Below are 19,101 nucleotides of genomic sequence, written 5' to 3'. Positions count from 1 at the left end.
AAAACTTGCAGAAATGGTCAAGAGATTTAGTTGTTGTTTGGACCACAGTTCAAAGTAATCGAAGTACATATATGTCACCATATAAACCCTGAGATTCGTTATTTTGGGGGCATACTCAATAAATCCAAGAACCATAACAGAATCAATGAAAAACCTTACCTAATAGGGTGGACAAATAATCAGTGTGCGCAAATGCAAAAGAGAAAATGATAATAATAATAATAATAATAATAAATAAGCAATAAAAATCGAAAACATAAGATGAAGAGTCCTTGAAAGTGAGTCCATAGGTTGTGGAAACAGTTCAACGATGGGGCATGTGAAGTTGAATGATGTTATCCTCACTGGTTCAAGAGCCCGATGGTTGAGGGGTAATAACTGTTCCTGAACCTGGTGGTGTGAGTCCTGAGGCCATTGTACCTTTTACCCGATGGCAGCAGAGAGAAGAGGGCATGGCCTGTGTGGTGGGAGTCCTTGATGTTAAATGCTGCTTTCCTGTCACATTGCTCTGTGTAGATGTGCTCAATAGAGGGGAGGATTTTACCAGTCTTGGACTGAGCCAAGTATCAGAATGAGGAAGAAATGTGATCTAAGGGATTTTGACCATGGAACGATTGTAGGTGCCAGATGGGGTGGCTTGAGTATCTCAGAAACGGCCGAACTGGGATTTTCATGCACATGAGTCTCCAGAGTTTACGGAGAATTGTGTAAAAACAAAAACAAATCCAGTAAGTGGCAGTTCTGGGGGTGTTAATGCCAGAGGTCAGAGGAGAATGGCCAGACTGGTTCCAGCTGAATGAAGGTGACAGTAACTCAGACAGGCACACTTTAGAACAGTGGATTGCAGAAGACTATCTCTGAACACAGAACACGTTGAACCTTGAAGTGGATGGGCTACAACAGCAGAAAACCACAAGCACACCCTCATTGGCTACTTTGTTAAGTACAGGAGGTGCCTAATAAAGTGGTGACTGAGTGCAGATTTTTTTTTATTATGTGCACAGGTTATATGGTTTTAGAAGGCTTCTCCTCTCTTTTCATCGATTCTTTGGTCAAAGACCTGATTTTGAACTTAAGGTTAGTGTAGGATTTTCCCTGCCTCAATTAAGTTAGAGGTGGATTGGCTTGTTGGGGCATAGTGGTTCTTCAGCCAGAATCAGATAAATCCAAAACCACTAAGGTTAAAGATGCCATCTCTGCTTAGCACATTGCATTCTTCATGCAGAGTTAGAGGAAATTCTTCACTCATTAGCTCCAAACATGGTGATTTGGTCAAGTCGAGAAGTGAACCTCTGCTCACCTTCACATCAAAGACTGAAACAAGTCTGATAGGAGATGGTTGTTAAAGTAATTCCTTCAGGCAGCGAGTTAGGAATGGGATAGGGAGGCAAATAGGAGAGGAACCTGTGAAATGATCCCGTAAGGCTGTAACATATTTGCATAAGAAGGTTACCACTGGAGAACAGTCACTGCTCTGAGTTAGTTTTAGGAAGTGCTATAAGTGGGTGAGAAAGATCTGCCTACTTTAAGCAAATGGCTGACCGAAACAAAATCAAACTGTAGGTTGTGTGATTATCTGTGGATGATAAGGATGGCGCCATTCTCAAATTGTGGTTTGGGAATGACTATGCAGAAAATGTTCTATCCAGGCATGTTAGGAGGAGTAAGAATGAAATTGGATGTACTGTCCCTGGCAGCGAACACTTCAAAACTCACTGTTAAGGCTTGCAGAAGATAAAATAATCACCCCTAAATGTCTTTGACAGATGATAGATTACTTTATACTTTATTGTCGCCTAACAATTGGTACTACAACGTACAATCATCACAGCAATATTTGATTTTGCACTTCACGCTCCCTGGATTACAAATATTAAATATTAAAAATAGTTAGAATTAGTAAATATTAAAAATTTAAATTATAAATCATAAAGATTAATATCTTCTGCTTTATTATGTATTACATTAATTTAGTATTCATTGATGTGGGCACGTGGCCAAGTGATTAAGGCATTGGACTAGCTACCTGAAGGTCGTGAGTTCGAGCCCCAGCTGAGGGAATGTGTTGTGTCCTTGAGCAAGGCACTTAATCACACATTGCTCTGCGACGACACTGCTGCCAAGCTGTATGGGTCCTAATGCCCTTCCCTTGGACAACATTGATGTCATGGAGAGGGGAGACTTGCAGCATGGGCAACTGCTGGTCTTCCATACAACCTTGCCCATGCCTGCGCCCCGGAGAGGCGCAGATCCATGGTCTCGCAATGCCTTTAGTGTTCATTGGCCCTATGTTGTGGCTACCTAAGCTTTTTCAACTTAGAAAGCATGATTATGAAAATTTTATATATATCACTAATATGTTATCACCATGGAATTAGTTTGAATAGGTACACCTCAGGTCCCCTGTTCAATTTGGCATTGATAGATATTAATTAAGCATCTCTTTAAGTTAAAGAGACCCAGGGATAATTGAACCTGATGTACAAGGGAAGCAAGGTGTGTAAGGGACCCATACACAATGGTGAACTCCATTCTGGGCATTGCTAAAGTGAGTCAATTGACCAGACTTTTCCCACAGTGGCGCAGTTGGTAGAGCGCCACCTCACAGTTCTGGCGACCTGGCCTCAGATTTTCTGTCTGCGTGGAGTCTGCATGTTGTTGGAATCACAATCAGGTTTAATATCACTGGGATATATGTTGTTAAATTTGTTATTTTGTGGCAGCTGTACAGTGCAATATATAAAAAAACTATAAATTAAAGTAAATAAATATGTAAAATAATTAAATTAAACAATAAATGCAAAAAAAATTAGGAAAAATCATGAGGTAGCGTTCATGGGATGGTTCATTTTCCATTCAGAAATCCGATGGCGGAGGATAAGAAGTTGTTCCTGCAGTGTTGATTGTGTGTCATCAGACTCCTGTACCTCTGCCATGACGGTAATGATAAGACCCTGGTGTTTGGGGTCCTAAATGATGATGCCCTTTTGAAGATAACCTCGATGCTGGGGAGGCTGGTGTCCATGATTGAGCTGGCTGACTTTGCAACGCACGGCAGCTGTTTCCGATCCTGTGCAGTGGCCCCTTCCTACCACCACAGACTTGCAGGGTGGCTGGTTGCTGCGTCACAGTAATTCTAGTGCCATCATGGTGGTGTAGCGGTTAGCATAATTGCTTTAGAGTGCCAGCTGTAAGATTGGGGTTTGATTCTCGGCACCATCTGTCAGGGATTTTGTATGTTCTCCTTGTGACCGTATGGCTTTCCTGCAAGTGATCCAGTTTTCTCCCGCATTCCAAAGACGCACGGACAGCGTTAGCGAGTGGTGGGTAGGCTATGATTTTCATTGGGAATGTGACAAAACTTCCAGGCTGCCCCCATCACAATCCCTGCTGATTTGATTTGATTTGACACAAACAACACATTTCATTGTAGGTTTCAATGTCCATGTGACAAATAAGGCTAATCTATGAATTTTTACCAGATTTAACAGGATTGGGCTGTCCAAAATGGATCACACTGCAAGTGCTGCCACTGGCCAGTTTTGAAATTTAGTTTTGTATTTTAATTAGCCAGCTTTAAATGACAAAACTAAGAACCACGTGGTCATGTCTGTTTGTGAGTGCAACCTAACTGATTCTCTTATTGAAACATAGAAATATGGAAAACTTACAGCACAATACAGGCCCTTCGGCCCACAAAGCTGTGCCGAACATGTCCCTACCTTAGAACTACCTAGGCTTTACCCATAGCCCTCTATTTTTCTAAGCTCCACGCAGCCATCCAGGAGTCTCTTAAAAGACCCATTCCACGCACTCACCACCCTCTGCGTAAAAGCTAACCCTGACATCTCCTCTGTACCTACTTCCAAGCACCTTCAAACTTAATTACAAAGCACATCATGAAAGTATGGCTCAGATGTTTTCAGTAATTACTCTTACTGCAGTGAACTTCTATAACAAACTTTATGTACATCCTTCATTTCTATCTTACTACATGTGATGCTTTGTTCTATCACTCTCAAAACTCTCAACCAAAGCATTTCTGCTAAATTATCATATCCAATAACAATCCCAGGATTAGTAATATAATGGAGTGTAATGGAAGTTGTTATTTTGTTCTGAAATTCTTACCAACTGTCAGCCGTATTCGGTGGCGAATGAACCTGCTTTAGTTACATGCAGCTTATGGGCAAGGTCAAAGGCCAGCACAGGGTCAAAAAGATATATTGCAGATGCTGGAAATCGGAATCAAAAACAGAAAGTGCTGACAACCCTCAGTAGGTCAGGCCGCATCAGTCTCAGAATGTTTTGTGCAAGTTAAATATGTTGGTGCCAAATTGAATCAAGAGTTCAGGGGGCCTGTGTTGTAGCTATTCAAGCTAATTCCACTGTGAAACAGATCAGTATATCTGTCAATGCCTGACCCATGTCTTGTGTTAGAAACCTGCTTCTCTTACACTTCTCTTTGAATTTCTGTACGACTGATATTGTTATATTATACTTTGAAGTATCATAATATTAACATAATATTAAATGTATTAAAAATTAGTTTATTTACAAAATTATTTCAAATTTCCTTCCCCATTGTTGTCTTGAGGCAGACGGTGTCAGCTCCCAATGACTGACTCTCTACACTGTTCCTTCCAGCCCAGAACAACCAGAACATGACAGCACAAGACCAGAAGACAAAGGAGCTGAATTAGGCCATTCAGTCCATCCAGTTTGCTCCACCATTTGATCCTGGCTGATATATTTTCCCTCTCAACCCCATTCTCCTGCCTTCTGTCTGGAACCTTTGACGCCCTTACTAATTAAGAACCAGTTAACCCCCGCTTTAAATAACATGGATTGTGAGTGCTGGTGAACCTTCAGCCATGGGAACTATGGTATCTTGCTTTAGTCCTGATTCCTGATATTCCTAATACCATTAGTGCATACAGAACTGTAATAACACTCCCACTGCCAGTTAGATTAGATTAGATTAGATTAGTTTAACTAAATCCACTCAGAACAGAAACTGATCTCTAACTCTTTATGCCATCAGGATGGAGAGTGGCTCCCAACCTGATTGCACAAACATTGATTTCTCTAACTTCCGGTAATTTCTCAACCCCCTTCTCTCTTTTTCCATTTCCTATTGTGGCTCTCCTCTTACCCCTTCTCCTCACCTGCCCATCACCTCCCTCTGGTACCCCTCTTCCTTCCCTTTCTCCCATGGTACCCTCTCCTCTCCTATCAGATTCTTTCTTCTTCAGCCCTCTACCTTTCCAATCTACGACCTCCCTGCTTCTCACTTCATCTCTCCTCCCCCACCGACATACCTTTCCCTTCATTTGGTTTCACCTATCATCTGCCAGCTTGTACTCCGTCCCCTCCCCACCTTCTTATTCTATCTGCTTCCCCCTTCCATTCCAGTTCTGATAAACGGTCTCAGCCCAAAACTTTGCATTGATCATTCCTCTCCACAGATGCTGCTGAGTTCCTCCAGCGTTTTGTGGATGTTCCTCTGGATTTCCAGCATCTGCAGAATCTCTTGTGTTTATGATCTCCAACTTATCTGGTTCTGCATCACATCTCCAAGAGAAGCTTTTCATTTTCTTCACTATTATTTTATCCAGCACAATCCAAAGCACAGTTTTTACCTTCCTCCTGTCCTCTGCTGCCTCGAGCTTCTTCTGAATCTCATCCAAAGAGAGGTCCTTCTTCTTTGGAGGTGACAGAGTTCGGTCCAGAGCCGGCATTGCTTCTGGGGAAGGTGGCTTCAAGATCACCTCAAAAGATTGACCTGAGGCACGCTTGTTGATTTGCTTCACTTCCATGTCTGTAAAATAATACATATAGCGTGAACTTGTGCATTTTACCACAGAACCACGTTGCATCAGAACAGTGCATCAGTTCAAGGTGGCCATCTAAGTACAACGGGTTTCAAATGAGGGAAGTAAATTTATTGTCCTGTGGGAAGAGAATACCGATGCCTCAATATGCATATCAACAAGTGAGCAAGTTAGCCGATGTCCGCTGAAGACAAGTTTACTGTTTTTTGCCTTAACTGGTTGTAGAATTCTATTGACCCCCTTTCACTAATCTGGAACTGCACGCATCACAGCTACTGTCCATTGCAAAAAGAGTGATAAGTCTAAAGAATAAACTGATGTTCTTGATATCTTCTGTGGATTCTTTGCACGAAGAAGTGGTTGGTCTGATTACTTTTATATCACATCCCTAAGTTACAGCTGGTGGTCGCACTCAGACATCTTATCCATTCTCTGATCTCTGGCAAAAGAAAAGCATCAGGAAGAAGGTTCAGGAGCCTCAGGACTCACACCACCAAAGGGGATAACTTCACTCAATTTCACTTGTCCAATCACTGAATTATTCCTGCAATCTATGGGCTCACTTTCAAAGACTCTTCGTCTTGTGTCCTTGATATTAATTGCTTATTTGTTTATTATTATTATTGCTTTTTTGTATTTCCACAGTTCGTTGTCTTTTGCACACTGGTTGGTGTGGTCTTTCATTAATTATATGATGAATTTCAATTATTGAGTATGCCCACAAGAAAATGAATCTTAGGGCTGTATATGGTGACATGTACAATATGTCCTTCAATAATACATTTACTTTGAACTTTGAACCTGACAATTTGATGAGGGACCACTTCCGTGCAGATTCAAATTCAGAATCAAAAAACAGGTTTATTATCACTGACTTTGGTTCTTAGTCAGTCTCCTTATTCTAAGGATTGGACAGGGCCCAGAGGAGGTTCAGGAGGATGATCCTGGGAATGAAAGGATTAACGTCTGAGGAATGTTTGAATGCTCTGGGCCTGTACTCAGTGGAGTTTAGAAGAATGGGGCGGGGTGGGGGAAGTCTCGTTGAAACCCATCTAATATTGAAAGGCTAAGTTAGAGTGGACGTTGCGAGAATGTTTCCAATAGTAGGGGAGCCTAGGACCAGTGGGCACAGCCTCAGAATAGAATGACGTCCCTTCAAAATAGAAATGAGGATGGATTTCTTTAGCCAGAGGGTGGTGAATCTGTGGAATTTATTGCCACAGACAGGTGTGGAGGCCAAGTCATTGGGTATATTTTAAACAGAGTTCGATAGGTTCTTGATTAACAAGGGCTACCAGAATTACGAGGAAAAGGCAGGAGAATAGGGTTGAGAGGGATAATGATTCAGCCATGATGGAATGGCAAAGCAGGTTCGATAGGCCAAATGGCCTAATTCTGCTCCTATGTCTAATGGTCTTTGCCTGTAAACGTATGGTTTTTTGTACACTCTATTCTATTTTTCTTTTCTTGCTGTGAATGACTGCAAGAAAATGGGTCTCAATGTACTATATGGTAGCATATACGTACTTTGATATTAAATTTACTTTGAACATCGATATATTGTGAAATTTGTTCTTTTGTGGCAGAAGTACAGTGCAAGTCATAACATTCCCCTAGGTTAAAAATGTAAATAGTGCCAAGATGGACAATGAGATAGTTCTTACGGGTTCATGGACCATTCAGAAATCTGAAGGTGGAGAGACGAAGCTACTTTTAAAACATTGAATGTGGGTTTTCAGGTTCCTGTACCTCCTCCTCGATGGTAGTAAGGTGAAGAGAGCATATCCAGATGTTGAGGATCTTTAACATGGGTGCCCAAGGCAATAACTGAGATGGCTCATGCCGAATTTTATCCTTGTTATGGAATCCCATAAAGTACAGTTTGATTGATTTCAAGTGAGAATTTGCTGTGTTTAGGAAAATAATTCATAACTAATTCTTAGATAAATTTTATAATATTTAGGAAGAATACTTAAATGAATACTTAATTTAATTTTATAATATTTAGGAAGAATACTTAAAAAGGTTTAGATGAGGTGGAGTTTGTTATGTGTGTTCAGGAAGGTTTCTTGACACAATATGCAGATAAACCTACAAGAGAAGAGGCTGTACTTGACTTGAATTGGGAAATGAACCTGGTCAGGTGTCAGATCTCTCAGTGGGAGAGCATTTTGGAGAGAGTGATCATAATTCTATCTCCTTTACAATAGCATTGGAGAGAGATAGGAACAGACAAGTTAGAAAAGTGTTTAATTGGAGTAAGGGGAATTATGAGGCTATCAGGCAGGAAATTGGAAGCTTAAATTGGGAATAGATGTTCTCAGGGAAAAGTACGGAAGAAATGTAGCAAATGTTCAGTGGATATTTGTATGGAGTTCTGCACAGGTACGTTCCAATGAAACAGGGGAGTTATGGTAGGGTACAGGAACTGTGGTGTACAAAGGCTGTAATAAAACTAGTCAAGAAGAAAAGCTTACAAAAGGTTCAGAGAGCTAGGTAATGTTAGAGATCTAGAAGATTATAAGGCTAACAGGAAGGAGCTTAAGAAGGAAATTAGGAGAGCCAAAACAGGCCATGAGAAGGCCTTGGTGGACAGGATTAAGGAAAATCCCAAGGCATTCTACAAGTATGTGAAGAGCAAGAGGATAAGACGTGAAACAATAGCATCTATCAAGTGTGACAGTGGGGAAGTGTGTATGGAACCGGAGGAAATAGCAGAGGTACGTAATGAATACTTCAGTATTCACTGTGGAAAAGGATCTTGGTGATTGTAGTGCTGACTTGCAGAGGACTGAAAAGCTTGAGCATGTAGATATTAAGAAAGAGGATGTGCTGGAGCTTTTGGAAAGCATCGTTGGATAAGTCGCTGGGACCAGATGAGATGTACCCCAGGCTACTGTAGGAGGCGAGGGAGGAGATTGCTGAGCCTCTGGCGATGATCTTTGTATCATCAATAGGGATGGGAGAGGTTCCAGAGGACTGGAGGGTTGCGGATGTTGTTCCTTTATTCAAGAAAGGGAGTGGAGATAGCCCAAGAAATTATAGACCAGTGAGTCTTACCTCAGTGGTTGGTAAGTTGATGGAGAAGATCCTGAGAAGCAGGATTTATGAACATTTGGAGAGGTATAATATGATTAGGAATAGTCAGCATGGCTTTGTCAAGGGCAAGTCGTGCCTTACGAGCCTGATTGAATTTTTTGAGGATGTTACTGAACACATTGCTGGAGGAAGAGCAGTAGATGTAGTGTATATGGATTTCAGCAAGGCATTTGATAAGGTACCCCATGCAAGGCTAATTGAGAAAGTAAGGAGGCATGGGATCCAAGGGGACATTGCTTTGTGGATCCAGAACTAGCTTGCCCACAGAAGGCAAAGAGTGGTTGTAGACAGGTCATTTTTTGCATGGAGGTCGGTGACCAGTAGTGTGCCTCAGGGATCTGTTCTGGGACCCTTACTCTTCGTGAAGTTTGTAAATGAAGTGGAGGGATGGGTTAGTAAGTTTGCCGATGACACAAAGGTTGGAGGTGTTGTGGATAGTGTGGAGGGCTGTCAGAGGTTACAGCGGGACATTGAAAGGTTGCAAAACTGGGCTGAGAAGTGGCAGATGGAGTTCAACCCAGATAAGTGTGAAGTGGTTCATTTTGGTAGGTCAAATACGATGGCAGAAGATAGTATTAATGGTAAGACTCTTGGCAGTGTGGAGGATCAAAGGGATCTTGGGGTCTGAGTCCACAGGACGCTCAAAGCATCTGCACAGGTTGACTTTGTGGTTAAGAAGGCATATGGTGTATTGGCCTTCATCAATCATGGAATTGAATTTAGGAGCTGAGAGGTAATGTTGCAGCTACATAGGATCCTGGTTAGACCCCACTTGGAGTACTGTGCTCAGTTCTGATTGCCTCACTACAGGAAGGATGTGGAAGCCATAGAAAGGGTGCAGATGAGATGTACAAGGATGTTTCCTGGATTGGGGAGCATGCCTAATGAAAACAGGTTGAGTGAATTTGGCCTTTTCTCCTTGGAGTGACGGAGGATGAGAGGTGACCTGACAGAGGTGTATAAGATGTTGAGAGGCATCGATCGTGTGGATAGTCAGAGGCAAGAGAACACAGGTTTAAGGTGCTGGGGAGTGCGTACAGAGGAGATGTCAGGAGTAAGTTTTTAACTCAGAGATTGGTGAGTGCGTGGAATGGGCTGCCGGCAACGGTGGTGGAGGCGGATATGAGGCTTTTTAGAGACTTTTGGATAGGTACATGGAGCTTAGAAAAATAGAGGGCTCTGGGTAAGCCTAGTAATTTCTAAGGTAAGGAAATGTTCGGCACAACTTTGTGGGCCGAAGTGCCTGTATTGTGCTGTAGGTTTTCTATGTTTCTATGAAACTTGTGGCTAGAGTTAAGAAACTGCAAGGGTAAAAAATCCCTGATGGAGTTATGTACCGGAACAGTAGCCGGGATGTGGGACATAATTTTCAATGAGAAATAGAAAAGGCATGTAATAAGGGCAATGTTACAATTGTCATGGGGGATTTCAATATGCAGGTAGATTGGGAAAATCACGTTGGTGCTGGATCCCGAGAGAGAGAATTTGTAGAGTAAGACCATAAGATACAGGAGCAGAGTTAGGCTACTCGGCCCAATGAATCTGCTCCGCCATTCCATCATCGCTGATTTATTATCCCTCTCAGCCCCTTCTCCTGCCTTCTCCTTTGACACCCTGACTAATCAAGGACTTAACAAGCTCACTTTAAATATACCCAATAACTGTGGCAATTAATTCCACAGATTCACTACCCTTTGGCTACAGAAATTCCTTCTCATTTCAGTTCTAAATGAACATCCCTTTAGTCTAAGGCTGTGCTCTCTGGTCCGAGACTCACCCACTTACTCAGGAAACATTAACCCTACTACTCTATCCAGACTTTGATAGGTTTCAATGAGTTTCTCTCCCACCATTCTTCTAAACTTCAGTGAGTGCATGCCCAAAACCATCCAATACTACTCATACAATAACCTTTTCATTCTTGGAATCATTCCCTAAACCTCCTCTAAACCCTCTTCAATCCTTTCTTAGATAAGGAGGCCAAAACTGCTCACAATAATCCAAGTGAGGCTTCACCAGTCCCTGATACAGCCTCAGCACTATATCCTTGTTCTTATCTTCTAGTCCTCTTGAAATGAATGCTAACACTGCATTTGCTTTCCTTACCACTGGCACAAAAAGTTAACCTTTAGGGAATCCTTCACAAGGACTCCTAACTTTCGTTTCACCTTTGATTTTTTGAATCAGAGGTACAAATTCGAAAGAGTTTTGAATTTTTGAATCCCTACGAGATGGCTTTTTAGAGTAGCTTGTGGCTGAGCCCACTGCGGGAAAGGCAATTCAGGATTGGGAGTTCTGTAATTAACCAAATTTGATCAGGGAGATTAAGGTAAAGGAACCCTTGGGAGACAATGATCACAATATAATAGAATTCACCCTGCAGTTTGAGAGGGAGAAGATAAAGTCAGATGTATCAGTATTACATTCGAGGAAAGAGAACTACAGAGGCATGAGCTGGCCAAAGTTGATTGAAAGGGGTGCTAGCAGGGATGATGGCAGGACAGCAATGGCTGGAGTTTCTGGGGACAATTCATAACACTCGGGGTAGATACATCCCGAAGGTGAAGAAGTAGTTCAAAGGGAGGATAAGGCAACCATGGACAACAAAGGAAGTTAGACAGCATAAAAGCAAAAGAGAGGGCATGTAATATATACCTAACAAAAATTCAGTGAGAAGTTAAAGGATTGGGAAACCTTAAAAACCAACAGAGGGCAACTAAAACAGCCGTAAGGAGAAAAAAAAATGAAAAATGAATATAAGCTAGTCAATAATATAAAGGAGAATATCAAAAGTTTTCTCAGATATATAAAGAGTAAATGAGAGGCGAGAGTGGATATTGGACTACTGGAAAATGACATTGGAGAGGTAGTAATGGAGGACAAAGAAATAATGGAGCAACTTAGTAAGTACTTTGCATCAGTCTTCACTGTGGAAGACACTAGCAGTATGCTAGAAATTCAAGAGTGTCGGGGGCAGAAGTGAGCGTAGTTGCTATTACTAAGGAGAAGGTGCTTGGGAAGCTGAAAGGTCTGAAGGTAGATAAGTTACCTGGACCAGATGGACTACACCCCAGCATTCTGAAAGGGTTAGTTGAAGAGATTGTGGAGGCATTAGTAATGATTTGTCAAGAATCACTAGATTCTGGAATGGTTCTAGAGGACTGCAAAATTGCAAATATCACTCCACTCTTTAAGAAGGGAGGAAAGCAGGAGTAAGGAAACTATAGGTTAGCTAGCCTGACTTCAGTGGTTGGGAAGATGTTGGTGCCCATTATTAAGGATAAGGTTTCCGGGTACTTGGAGGCACATGTTAAAGTAGGCCAATGTCAGCATAGTTTCCTTAAGGGGAAATTTTGCCAGACAAATCTGTTGGATTTCCTTGAGGAAATAACAGGCAGGATAGATGAAATAGGGTCAGTGGACATTGTTTACTTCGATTTTCAGAAGGCCTTTGACAAGGTGCCACACTTGAGGTTGCTCATGATAAGAGCTCATGGCATTATAGAAAAGATACAAGCATGAAAGTAAGATTGGGTGATTGGCAGGAGGCAGAATTGGAATAAACGTGGCTATTCTGGGTGGCTGCTTATGACAAGTGGTGTTCTGCAGGGGTTAGTATCGAGACTGCTTCTTTTCACATTATATATCAATGATTAGTACGATGGAATTGCCAGCTTTGTGGCCAAGTTTGCAGACGATACAAAGATAGGTGAGGGGGCAGGTAATGTTGAGAATGCAGGGAGTTTGCAGAAGGACATGCACAGAATGGGCACAGATGTAGCAGATGGAATATAGTGTAAGGGAGTGCATGGTCATGCACTTTGGTAAAAAGAAAAAAAGGCATAGACTATTTTCTAAACAGGAAGAAAATTCAAAAATCAGAGGTGCAAAGGGACTTCGGAGTCCTTGTGTAGGAATCCTCTAAAAGTTAACTTGCGGGTTGAATTGGTGGTAAGGAAGGTGAACGTTAGCATTCATTTTGAAAGGACCAGAATATAACAATAAAGACGTGATGCTGAGGCTTTAAAAGGCATTGGTTAGACGACACTTGGAGTATTGTGAGTAGCTTTGGGCCTCTTAACTAAGTAAAGATATCCTGGCATTGAGCAGGGTCCAGGGGAGGTTTGCGAAAATAACTCTGGAAATGAAAGGGTTAAAGTATGAGGAGCATTTGATGGCTCCGTCCTGTACTCACTGGTGTTCAGAAGAATGAGAGGGGGTTTCATTGCAACCTATTGAATATTGAAAGGCCCAGACAGAGTGGACGTGGAGAGGATGTTTCCTATAGTGGGTGCACCTACGACTACAGGGCAAAGCCTTAGAATAGAAGGACGTCCATTTTGGAACAGAGGTGAGAAGGAATTTCTTTAGCCAGAAAGTGGTGAATCTGTGGAATTTGTTGTCACAGACAGCTGTGGTGGCCAAGTCATTGAGAATATTTAAAGCAGAAGTTGATAGTTTCTTGGTTAGTAGGGGTTTCAAAGGTTACGGGGAGAAGGCAGAAGAGCAGGGTTGCGAGGGATAATATATCAGCCGTGATGGAATGGCGGAGCAGACTTTATAGACCGGGTGGCCTAATTCTGCTCCTCTGTCTCAGTCTTATGGAAGCAAAGTTTCCAGTTTATGATTAATAACACAGAAAAATAATGCCATGGAAATGTGGTTGCACTAATTTTAGACTGTTGCTTTCTTTACTGATTGTCTATTTCTTGAGAGCAAAATAATTTGCAGAATACTGTCCCAAATGGCTGCATTACAAATGGCACTAAATAGTTGAAATGCACTGGGAGGAATCATTTATGATTGTAATGGGAAAGTCCGACATTAAATAAATCCCGATTGTGGTTCATTCAGACAGGATTGGACTCACCATCATAGTTGTAGAATGTGGCAGCATGTGGTTCAGGATAGAAGCAGGAACATATCAGAGAGAGCATTGAGAGCTCCTTCATTTTCTCCTTGTAGGCTGAAATAAAATAAAACACATTGTCATAGCTTCTGTTAGTTTCCTTACACTTTGTTATAACGATCAATATTAATCCCTGAGAAAGAACAGATCAAACTAGAATTACACAGGACAGAACTGACCACAGCTGCAAGAACAAGCTGGAAACTGACTGGTTAGAAGTGTAGAGAGGGCGCAGAGGAGATTTACCAGGATGCTGCCTGGACTAGATAGGTTGATAGAGCTAGGGCTTTTCTCTTTGGAACAAAGGAGGATGAGAGGTGACTTGACTGAGTTGTTCAAGATGATACAAGGCATAGATCGGGTGGGTAGTCAGAGACTTTATCTCCAGGGCGGAAATGGCTAATACCAGGGGACATAATTTTAAGGTGATTGGAGGAAAGTATAGGGTGCAATGTTTTATTTTACACAGAGATTTGTAAAATGCACTACCGCGGTGGTGGTAGAGAGTCTTAGATAGACACATGGATGACAGAAAGATGTGGGAGGGTTAAAAGCTTGGCACAACATCGTAGGCAGCAGGGCCTGTACTACGTTCTCTGTATATTTTGTTTAGAAGTGGGTAGTTGCTGGGCTGAGGAAAACAACTAATCTTCCATGCTTATGTTTATTTAATAATATTTAGGCAGAGTAGTGCAATGCAATCTGATCTTCTAGTTTATGATGAATAATATCGCAGAATAATGCAAGATGTAATATGAAGAGAGAGGGCCATTGTGACAACCTGATCCTTGCAGTAAATAAGTTTCCTATTTCCCTCACTTGTCATGGGCTTACTTTGTATTCTCTCCCGGGCAACAGCACATCCTGCTGTCAGACACTGGTAGTGCAACTCCAGAGCAGGCTTGGTCTTCTCACCACTTGACTGAAATGTTAATACATGTGACTTCATGCTCACAAGAAAATACGGCGTTTAAGTGGCAGGAGATCTGAAGACCCATATTGCTAAATTTCAGGAGCTGGGGTGAAGGCACTACCCACCTTTAACAGGTGAGAAATTCACTTCCATGGACAAGAATTGTACTTTTATATCTGGAAATTATTCTGATTCCAGGTTCCCCCATATCCTTTAATATAGTGTATATGTGAGTAAATAGTCTTATAAATTCATAGTGAAATCTGTCTTTGGATGAAAAGTCAATTCTTAACGAGATGGTGGCAGAGCATGCCAACTTGCTGTAAGATGGTCTTTGCAGATCTACTCATCAATTCTATTGTAGTTTTTCTGCTCTTAAATTTAATCCCATTTATTTATGACGTATGAAAAATCTTCTCTTGAATCTACTTACAGGTCTGGCAATCTTCTGACCTTGTCATGGCCTTGCACCTTATTGTCTGCCAGCACTGCACTTGCTCTGTGACTGTAACACTATGTACTGCAATCTATCTTTGCTTTTCCCTTGTGCTATCTCACTGCACTGATGTGTTGAAATGATCTGTGTGGCTGGCATACAAAACTCTCCCTCGCTACAATAATAAATCAGTTTGTCAAATTGCCAAGGCATCCACCTGAAAAATTTAAGCCTTCACGCCTTATTACAGATGCTGCCTAAGTTGAAAAGTTGAAGGGGAACTTGAGAAACGTCTTCACTCTGAGGGCTGTGAGAATGTGGAACGAGCTGCCAGCACAAGTCCCAACAAAAATAATGACATGATTGCTGATATATGGAAGAGACCTTCAGCTTTGGTTGCCTGCACTAAGTGAATGCCAGAGTCTTGTTCACTAGTTCACCCGAGTCCTGAACAATTTGTTCCTCCGAAACCACAGTATAAGTTCAGCAAAGGGCAACACTTGGCACTTCTCATCTGCTGATTTAGATTCTGAGGAGGCTTTTTTGTAGTCACAATCTATGTCAACAAAGTGACATAGAACACTAAAGGTCTGGAGGGGATTGGATGCCTAATGGATAATGCACAACAAAATTAATAGGACTTTGTTACATTAAAAGAATCTGTATTTTCAGTTTGGTTATGTGGTAAAATTTATTGGCAGTCAATATTGCATCAGATCTTGCTTAGTTGCAAATCTGTATTAAATCTGACGTGACTTAAGTTCAAAACACACCATACCTTTTTGCATAGATATTTCTAAAATACCTGGTAAGCTTGGCACCTCAAGGGCACAAAACGATTGGGAGTGGAAAGTGGATTGCAGCAGGAGATCTGCACACAGAGAACGTGCACTATCCCCTCCTCTCCTCACCTTTCACATCCCCTGCGTAATATGTCATTTGAGACAAGCAGAATTTCTGTGCTGTAGTGTCTATGGCTTTTTTTTGCATGGCTAGTTTCTGCCATTTTTAACTCAATAAACCAGTACAATGTTTATTTTTTGGTCAAAAATTCAGTTTGTCAAGATCAATGTCTGCTGAAATACCATTGGAATAGCTTCTTTCTGAGTCCTGGAATTGTCAAGTGTGTTAGGTATCCTGTGTACCTCTATGTGAAGAATGATACAGTGATTTCAGCAGCCTTTCCCGCAAAATTCAACGCACAGGTAGAGTTTGCTGATCACCATGTTTCAGATATTAAAAATGCATATGAGTTTCAGGGTTCGAGTAGTTGAACTTCATTTTTCAATAATGCAACATCAGTCAAACCCAAAATAATTTGTTTAGCATTTTCACCCATAATTTTTGATAATTATCATTCCATGCACAGAAGGGATTCTTGCTTTGATATTCAGTGCTGGGCTTGTTTTCAGGGTTATGCCAGAAATTGATTGAGCAGGAAACAATTGCAATTTTGGCATCTAGTAATTTAATTTCATTATAGCTAACAGAAAACGAATAGATAAAGAGAAAGAAGGATGCAAGTTATTAGAATGCCACATTATTGTATAGTCAACATGAACATCAAGTTTGCTAATATTATAAAGCTAATCGACGTATATATACCCTGTCCAAAAGAGGCTGTCCTGAGGTTTCGGTTCACTATATTCATTAAACTGCTCTTCACCTCTCAGTGAATTTCAGGAAGCAGACGTTTCTACCTCATGCAGTGAAACTGAGCTGTAAATTAAATATTAAAGAAATATTCCGTTTTCTGCTGTTTTGTGGGAGGGGTAGATTTATTTATCAAAGTTAGGTTTTCCCAGTAGTATAATCTGTGTGATTTAATTCCGCAGTCTAATAAGAGATAAAAATGCATTCCATTCTAGAAAAGAATGAGTGCTAAACTACTAAAACACATGCCAATTAGATGTAGCTGTTACTTAAATATTGCATTGACATCTTATGCTTTATAGTTCAGAAAATCCCCGTAACGGTTTCTGAAAGCTATTTTAATCACCCATGAAGAGACCTCAGAGGTTTGAAACTCTGAATAGACTGAAAGGCTGGCACATTTAGAATTTTGTATTATATGATTAGTAGTCTTATAATTATCACAATATATTACCTGCTGCTTCATAATTATTTGAAGTGCATGTAAAATGATCCTTTATTGAAGGAGGCTTACTCTATATAGTGGTGTTAACACTTAATCGCACATGAACTAGTGTAATATGGGGCTCACTTTGACTTACATAAGTTTACAAATGGAATTGCTTTGCCTGCTTACATGGCTTGCCGCAGTTGTCTGATAATGTCACAGGATTGCTTGGGATGCGTTTAATGTCAGTGCCTTTACTGTTGTGCAAGTTCTGTAACGATTTGTGGTGAGGAATTGCAGAGCTCTCTATATCAACACACACAGTATGCTGGAGGAGCACAGCAGGCCCGGCAGCATTTATGGAAAAGTGAACTGTCGACGTTTCGGGCCAAAACCCTTCGGCAGGACATGTTTGTGAGCTCCCCATATCATTTATTTCTGGTTTTGCGAAGATCTTCCTTTCTCTCTCTTCTTTCAATCCTTCTGTTCTTCTCCTTGGTTCTGTTTCTCCTAATTGGCTCCCATTCACCCTACTGTGTTTTGTTCCCCTATTGTTTATGAATGCATTTAATGAGAGTAAAAGATGCAGTTCACTCAGAGGCTGGTGAGAGTGTGGAACGAGCTGCCAGTGGAAGCAGTGGATGCAGGTTCAGTTTCAACATTTAAGGGAAATTTGGATAACTACATGAATGGGAAAGGTATGTTGGGCTATGGTCCGAGTGCAGGTCAATGGGACTAGACAGAGTGATAATTTGGCATGGACTAGATGGGCCAAAGGGCCTGTTTCTGTGCTGTAGTGTTCTGAGAATCTATGGCTCGATGATAGCAACTTAAACTTGACAACAATTTATGACAAATAATCCATGCGGAAAAAGTGCCAGTCCAATTATTTAAATTTCATGGTAATGAGACGGGTGTTAGATATCTTGAATTTCAGAAGGTTTTATTTGAATGCTTCACTGGATTTTGTATTAGGAGCTAATTGGGAGGCTTTCATAGCTGGGTGAGTGGCCAATAGGAAAGATTGATGATCAGTGATAACGGTTTCAATTCTGCCCCTGTGATCTGCAGAGTACATTGGAGTTCTATTATTTGCAATGCTTATTTGAATTTTACAATTGTAGGTAAATCATTGAAAAATTGACATTACTGATGGCTGATGTGCATGGGAGCAGATTCTTTGAGAGTAAGGGTCACACCCTCGAATAACTTGAGTCCAGATGCATGGGCTATCAGCATCGTAGTTAATAAACCCCTCCGGTTGCCAACTCTTTACCCACAAGGTGAAGAACTTAACTTGGCATTTGTCCTTTTCTGTGGGCCTCAGCGTTGATCTACATTGGAATAATCTTCACCTACGTCTGGCTCACTAACACCAATCATCAAATTATCTTCATTAACCAGGGACTCCATCAAGAAATGGAAAAAATACATTTAAATAAAGATGATTAAGTGTGACTTTGTTATCTTTTCCTTGGCTCTGTTCTAGCGTCACAAATATTGAGTATCTTTCTCCCCAGTTCCTTCTGAATGTTTAAAAAATATCTTACATCATTATTTTCTTTTTTTGCCAGTTTGGATCCCATGTCCAAGGAGAAAGAAAAAGCTGAACGGAAAGCTCCCTATAGCGCTTCACACAGCTCTAACCACGGTCTCCATCCAAACAGCCAAACAACCACTGTCTCTTCCAGCAACTGACTGATATTTAGCTGCAGGAGATGAAAAGCAATCTTTCCCACTGCATCTGAGTCTGTGCATCGATACGATTGCCATGTTCTGGTCATATTCCACATTTGAGCACGCTCACTTACTATTTTATAGAGCACCATC

At 41.2% G+C, this 19,101-nt stretch overlaps 1 protein-coding gene across 1 annotated transcript in view; it reads right to left on the bottom strand.

The window, feature by feature from the left end:
* The window catches only part of stmn2b (stathmin 2b), a 47,506-nt gene that overhangs the window by 12,995 nt on the left and 15,410 nt on the right, over positions 1–19,101 (bottom strand). The window contains exons 2-3 of the mRNA XM_063042113.1: positions 13,804–13,899; positions 5,643–5,821 (exon numbers count right to left, since the gene is read on the bottom strand). Coding sequence (XP_062898183.1) covers positions 5,643–5,821; positions 13,804–13,899 — 275 coding nt within the window. The remainder of the gene's footprint in view (positions 1–5,642; positions 5,822–13,803; positions 13,900–19,101) is intronic.

Source organism: Mobula hypostoma, chromosome 1 (assembly GCF_963921235.1).
Source record: "Mobula hypostoma chromosome 1, sMobHyp1.1, whole genome shotgun sequence".
NCBI classification, from domain to species: domain Eukaryota; kingdom Metazoa; phylum Chordata; class Chondrichthyes; order Myliobatiformes; family Myliobatidae; genus Mobula; species Mobula hypostoma.
Note: the sequence above shows the minus strand (reverse complement) of the source record. Positions and strands in the feature narration are given on the sequence as shown.